This window comes from Alosa alosa, chromosome 4 (genome assembly GCF_017589495.1).
Source record: "Alosa alosa isolate M-15738 ecotype Scorff River chromosome 4, AALO_Geno_1.1, whole genome shotgun sequence".
NCBI classification, from domain to species: domain Eukaryota; kingdom Metazoa; phylum Chordata; class Actinopteri; order Clupeiformes; family Clupeidae; genus Alosa; species Alosa alosa.
In genome coordinates, this window is record NC_063192.1 from 30263491 (window position 1) to 30270957 (window position 7467).

Genomic DNA, 7467 nt, shown 5'->3' on the forward strand with positions numbered 1-7467 from the left:
CTTATCTCCCAAAGTGCTAAACTGTTTGCTTGTTTTGCTTTTGCTTTGTGTCAATCACCCCTACTGGGCTGTCCACAGCCCTAATCCCCTCTGCAAAGGCAGGAGGTGATGAAGCCTGGGGAGCCAGATGATTTTTAGTGATAATCACGTGTCTCCAATGCTGCCTGCCCGCCTGTCCCTGAAGGGTAAACATTCAACAACAATAAAAAGAAAAATATAGAAAAAAACATGGGTCAGTTCCTGTTGACACAGCAGAGAGAGAGAGAGAGAGAGAGAGAGAGAGAGAGAACAAATGAAACCACTCAAGGGGGAGTCACATGCATCACATGGGTTAACAAACTCTTCTGCTATTCCCCAAAATTGGGACACATCTCTGCTTTGGAATTAAATGTCACTGGTGAGAAGGAAACAAGGCGTTGGTAATGTGTGTGGATATCGATGTGGGTGACTAACATGGAATGACTGACTGTTTCTGTCTCTCCTCCCTTTTGCAGCTGTGGAGACGCAAAGCACCAGCTCTGAGGAGATGGTGCCCAGCTCCCCCCCCCCCCTCCCCCACCGCGCATCTACAAGCCCTGCTTCGTCTGCCAGGACAAGTCCTCAGGCTACCACTATGGTGTCAGCTCCTGCGAAGGCTGCAAGGTTAGTCGCAGGGCGCCGGAGCTAATACCGCATGAGGCTCATTTTCAGAGGATTTCCGAGCCTCCATTTACATAATCCCTATGAAAATTCCAAGGGTCCGACAGAAAGATCAAGTGCAATACATGACCTACAGTTCTACAGGTTGCCATCTCCTGTGACTGACTCTACTGCCATTAAACTACCCCTAACTAGGTTCAAATCAAATAGACCTGACCTTCTGAAGATGTTTACTTGCTTGCAGTTACAACATATAATGTATCCTCACTCTTAATATAGATAAACCCCTGGATTGAAGGTGATCGTTGTAATGTAATTCTGATTGAATTGTTATTTTTAGTTTTGAAGAAAAATAATTCCGTGGTCAGAGCTCCGATGGAACATCTCTTTTCCAATAACATGCATCTGCAAAATCTGTAATAAATTAGAGCCACTTAATGTATTTCAGTTGTGCAGCGTTGCTCAGCTGGGTTATGGGAAACGCTAATGGAGTAGAAGGTCATTTATCTGAGAGCCTTAATGACATCATTGCAAATTGAACAGATTACAAAGCATTCAGATGACTGAAAACGACACATGTTCAAAAACCATAACAGGTTGTAGCAGTGAGAGAACGACAGACGCGCCATGACTCCTGACATTATTTCACAATCCTAACTTTGCCAAAGTGTAAATGTGTTTCAAATCTGTTGTACTAGATTGAGGGAGAGATGAAAACAGGGTCAAATAAGAGACTACAGTGTACGTGACAACAGCGGTGAAGCACACACTAATGGGCCGTCTGTCTCCTCTCTCTCTCTTGCTCTCTCTCTCTCTCTCTCTCTCTTGCTTGCTCTCTCTCTCTTGCTCTCTCTCTCTCTCTCATTCCCTCTGTGCTGGCTGCAGGGCTTCTTCCGCCGCAGTATTCAGAAGAACATGGTGTACACCTGTCACCGTGACAAGAACTGCCAGATCAACAAGGTCACGCGCAACCGTTGCCAGTACTGCCGCCTGCAGAAGTGTTTTGAGGTCGGCATGTCCAAGGAAGGTGAGCTATGAAGGCTAACCGTGGCTAACCCAGTGGATATGCGACGTGGATCAACTTGCATGCAGACACAAGAGACCAACCACAGACACAAGCACCACACATAAACAGACTGACACAACATGGACGTGCATAATGCACAAAAGATACCTTTCTACCTGAAAAAAGAGATATATCCTGTACCACAAAATTAAAAACCACACACACACACACACATAGACACAGAGCAGACGTTTCCTGTAATTTAGTCAATTTTGTGGATCCTTATGTGACTGTTCTGAAATACTTTTCAAATATGCTGAAATGACTTTGAAAGTGTGAGTAATGTGTTTTCTAACACTGTGCCCGTGGCACCACTGCTGAGAAATATTTCTGGGAAATTACCCAACGTTTCACTATGACCTGCCCATTAAGTTGGCTTTAACTGGTGTTTGCCGTGAGATGAAAACAATGGGGGTGTTTGGGCTGAATCATCTGGGAGCAGAGAGGTTCTGACTGTTCTTTTGCCCAGGGTCATAAAGAGTGTCGTCACTTGCCAGAGTGGCATGTTTGCCCACCACTGGTCCATTGGGACATGTGTGTCTTTATGCATGTAGGATGTGTGTAAGGAGCGGGACCACATTGTGCCTTAGCTATTACTGGATATCCTGAAAGGAAGGAAAGTAAGGGAGGCGTGACAGGGAGAGGGAGAGAGAGAGAGGGAGAGAGAGAGGGAGGGAGAGGGAGAGAAAGAAAAAGGGAGGGAGGGAAGTAGAGAGGCAGAGAAACTGACAGTTCAGTGATATACAGGTTTGAACGGGTCAGCTAAATGGTTAAGGTGGCCTGAGGAAGAAGAACTGATTGATGAGATCATAGTTGGGTGAAAAGTCTGTAACGGCCACTTACACTTGAATGGCCAGTGTAAACCTATTACATCCAGTCTTGGATTACTTCCTGCATCTGTTGCATCTGCAGTGGGCAAGCCGTAGATCTGGAAACTGATGACCAACTCAAATCTAAAGGAATCTGGGATTAGATTATGTAAAGTGAGTGTCAGCCAGCCTGACTTTCAGATGTTGACTCCATTTCCCATGATCCCCTGTCCTTAGCTGTGCGCAACGATCGGAACAAAAAGAAAAAGGACGTGAAGGAGGAGGCCGTGCTGCCAGAGAGCTACGAGCTGAGCGGAGAGCTGGAGGAGCTGGTCAACAAAGTCAGCAAAGCCCACAAAGAGACTTTCCCGTCACTGACCCAACTAGGAAAATACACCACCGTGAGTCATCCTGGCAATGACTAGCACATAGTTACACATATTCAGAGATATTTTCACACCACTAGAACAAAAAAAGAACTTTGAAAAGGACATGACTTGAAACAGCACTATATAAGAGAAACTACTAGTGTTCATTTGTATGACCCACCAATGACTGGAAAACAATGTGAAAACAACTGGTTTCAATCTCTTCTGTCTGAATCACCAGGCAAAGCACTGCAATGTGTTCTCCCTTTGTAGTCTACTGCACATGCTTCATAAACACTGTTCAGTATACATATGTGTAATATTATGTGTATGGTATTGTATGTGGGGCATTGTTAACTCCAGAAATCCACTGAAAAACAGTAACAATACGGTGCTATTTATGTGAAATGCTATCAAAACGTATTTCTCTTCCTTATCTCTCTATCTCTCTCTCTCTCTCTCCTTTTTCAGAACTCAAGCTCAGACCACAGGGTACAGCTGGATCTGGGGCTCTGGGACAAATTCAGTGAGCTCTCCACCAAATGCATCATCAAAATTGTGGAGTTTGCCAAACGCCTGCCAGGCTTCACCACGCTCACCATTGCTGACCAGATCACCCTCCTCAAATCAGCCTGCTTGGACATCCTGGTACTTCACCTCTGCACTGCTGCTCCTATCTCTTCTCCCACATACTGTACCTCCATTCCATTGACCGACGCCATTGACCTTGGCCATAGCTTTGTGATCTGTTCAGTGTGTTCTTCTTTATGTCTGACTGTCTCTGACCGACTCCTCTGTCCCTCTTGCTCAGATGCTGCGGATCTGCACGCGCTACACTCCAGAGCAGGACACCATGACCTTCTCAGACGGGTTGACCCTCAACCGCACACAGATGCACAATGCCGGTTTTGGCCCTCTCACGGACTTGGTGTTCGCCTTCGCCGGACAGCTGCTCCCGCTGGAGATGGACGACACGGAGACAGGCCTCCTGAGCGCCATCTGCCTGATCTGTGGAGGTACTGCGGCCGCCGAGACGCAGCACTGCTGCTGCCCTCTGCTGTACTCAAGCTCAGTTACATAACAAGCGCATGGCCATGACTAGATGATTTCTTTTTTTTTTGCCATGGCAGGGAAGTGAAAGGAAAGCCTCTAAGTTTAGAAGCATGCTACTGATCTCATGAATACTAATGCTGGCTTGAAAAGAGTCCAGTGTGGGAGGATAGAAAGTACTGAGGGGCTGTGGGAAAATGAGAAATGCTCTTTCACAATAACATTGAGCTAATCCTCTCCAAACGTTCTCGCTCCGTTTCCCTCCCTCCTTAGACCGCATGGATCTGGAGGAGCCGGAGAAGGTGGACCGGCTGCAGGAGCCGCTGCTGGAGGCTCTGAAGATCTACGCCCGGCGCCGGCGTCCCAACAAGCCTCACATGTTCCCCCGCATGCTGATGAAAATCACAGACTTGCGCGGGATCAGCACCAAAGGTCAGTTCACCACACCAGCCTCTTCACAGTGCCCGCAGCCTGCCGTGGTCCACAGAGATTCTGCCAAAAAATATTTGTCTATTTGCATTTGCAGCAGTTCCTCCCTTTGAGGACAAGGCTGTTTTCGGGGGATGTGATCAAACTGCACCACAAGTGTGTCATAAAATGTATAGCTGTTCTATAAGTAGGAGTCTGTCATTTTTGCACTGCTGTGAATAGTCCGTGTCACTGTGGTGCTGGGATTGATATCAGGTTGCACAGTTTATGGAGCGTTAAATGCAAAGTTGTCTTTGTTTACTTCCAGGGGCGGAGAGAGCCATCACGCTGAAGATGGAGATCCCGGGGCCCATGCCCCCACTCATCAGGGAGATGCTGGAGAACCCCGAGGCGTTTGAGGAGCAGTCGGAGTCCAGCGAGAGCAAGGCCGAGCCACCGCCCACTGCCACGTCGCCGCCGCCGAGCGGCCCGCCCAACCTCAAGCAGGAGCAGGAGGACGAGGAGGACAGCTGGGCCACGGAGAACCGCAGCGAGCCCTCGCCGGAGGAGGAGGACGATGACGACGACGACGTGGGGGACGACGACAGGGCCTCGGACAGCGAGGGAGAGGCCTGGGGAGGGCAGGACACCAGCCTGGAACCCCCCAGGCAGAGCCACATGGGCAGAGCCCAGTGAACTGATAAAAAAAACAAAAAAACATGTACACATACACTCTCATAGACCCTTTTCTAAACCTCTGAACACCCCAACCCCAACACACACACACACACACACACACACACACACACACACACACACATAAACAGACACACACACATTTTGATTTCCCCTGTCTGGGGAAGCAGTAGCCTTACTTGTATAGATCCTTTTTAACTCAGGCCAAAATGGTCATCGATGAGTGACTTTGCAGTGAAACAATACAAAGGTGTTCTTTCAGAGAAACGGTCTACCTTATGAACTCTACCGTGTGGCCAAGAGGGAAAACACGAGGCAAAACAATGGACTTTCCAGACAAAGCAGTTGTCTCTTTTCTACATTTTTTTCTTTTAAAATCATATTTGTATCTAAATAATGGAAAGGCCAAAACAAAAACACACCAACATGAAACAGTTAACACTGATGGTTACCTAAACACTTCCTAAGACAACTACAGGTCAAAACCAAACGGAATATGCTATGTACTATTTTTTGTCATTGACATTTTTCTGACTTTTTGTCATTATATTTTATGACTAGGCCCATACATATCTATATATGTTTATTTTTTGCCTTTGTGTAATATTTCTTTTGTTAAAAGTTGTGTTTGAATAGCGTTCCTACAGAGAGACAGAGACAGGACAATTGCCTCATCGTAACTGGCAGACCTCTACAGAGTCTCACACTCAGCTGTTGGGCTGGGCTCCTGGGCACTTTGGGCTCATTGTAGATGTCAATGATAATCACCTCAGTCGACCATGCATTGGGCACGATGTCAACACCATCAGATCAGGCCATTGGCATTATTTTACTCTCGTTTCCACCTTTGTAGATCGGAGGGTGCTCTTCTTTTGTGTGTGTGTGTGTGTGTGTGTGCCAAAGTTAGCAGATCGTACTCTGATCAGAATGTGTATGTTATCAGGGATCCCTGGATTACAGACACCACAGATATGTCTCCTCTATCAAATGCCTTGATTCATCACTCATCAGCCATACATGTGCACAGACCTCCAAAGCACACATTTGAACAGACTCCACTCGCAGTAGGGGTCTCAGGCAGAGCTGTTCATTTTTTTGCCATACGTGTAGCACTTTTCCAAACCTCGTGGTGACACAGGGCCCGGTGTGTGCTCAGTGGAGTGAGGAGGCACGAGGTTTGCTGCAGGACAGGTCACTAATCTCCAGGACTGCACATTCAGGACTCCGCTTAAAAACGTCATCCAGTGCTCTGGCAATCTTGTAAAGTTGCAGGACTGGGCAGCACTCCAGTATAACATATGCACATACATGGTAGTTCACACACACATACATGCACATCATCATCATCATTATCATCATCATCTTTATTATCATCATCATCATTTTCTAAAGCTGTCAGAGGGAAGTATTCAGACTCAGGGTATCTCTAAGGACCAAACTCTAGCTGTCAAGACACACGCTGGAAACAGGCAATATTTGTTTTGCATGTGGTTTCAACGCAGTGCATTAAATCAAGGAGTCCCTCAAATGAACATTAGTGTGAAAGCTTGAAAAAGGATCTGCCAACACAAAAGTAACAAAACCATCACACAACGTACTTCTCTCTTTTGGGATGCACAATGTGTTGTTTTTATTTGTGCGCATCATCATCCATCCTTGACAAGAGAAGTAGAAATAATCAAGTTGCAGATGGCCACTTTGACATGACGTCAACGTTCTGGCCCAACATTTAAGCAATACAAAGATAATCAGGAATTCCAGTGTATTTTCATGTGAACTGGCAGACTTGTTGTTTGTGTGAGTGTGTGAGAGAGAACATGTACAAGCTGTAGCCTTTTTTCCTCCAATTGTCTGTGAACATCCATGGGCGTGTGTGTGTCTGAGTATGTGTGTGTGTGTGTCGATGCTTTGTGACGTGTGAGTGAGGAACATTCACCTCATTAGCAGCCACTGCAGTCTATCTTCAGGCAAGACATTGCCGTCATGCAAAACGAATGTTGAGATTACGTTGTTCTATTTTCTCATTGTTGTTTGTCTGTTATTTGGACATTGGCTGAGGTCTGTTCTGACTGTCTGTTCCTCTGCTCATGCCAACCAACTCTGTCATTTAAAAAGAAAAGCCATATAAAACAGTAAAAGGCACAATAAACAACATTTTTGTGAGATTGTTTTTTTATTTGTTTGTAAAGCTTTGATTTGACCGCACTTCAGATCCATGGTAATAAACATTTGGGGATTCAGTGGACTCTAACTCTTAAAGAATAGAAAGGCCCAGTAATGGGAGGGATGGATTTCAATGAATGCTCACCAAGGAGCAGATACTGATGTGCGGTATAAAACATCAGTCCTTTGAAGTACTGAAACTAGCAATATAATTAATAATTATACCTGTGGGTAAAGCGACCCAGGAATATAATGATTTAACTGTCAG

At 46.0% G+C, this 7467-nt stretch overlaps 1 protein-coding gene across 1 annotated transcript; it reads left to right on the forward strand.

Moving 5' to 3' along the window:
- The first annotated feature begins 511 nt into the window (after window positions 1-511).
- On the forward strand, window positions 512-7199 carry rarga (retinoic acid receptor gamma a). The gene is given in 8 exon segments (XM_048240650.1): window positions 512-542; window positions 545-642; window positions 1525-1666; window positions 2752-2915; window positions 3354-3530; window positions 3694-3898; window positions 4206-4364; window positions 4669-7199. Coding segments are annotated over 8 exon segments (1329 nt in total). The 5' UTR covers window positions 512-526; the 3' UTR covers window positions 5037-7199.
- The last annotated feature ends 268 nt before the right edge of the window (window positions 7200-7467 follow it).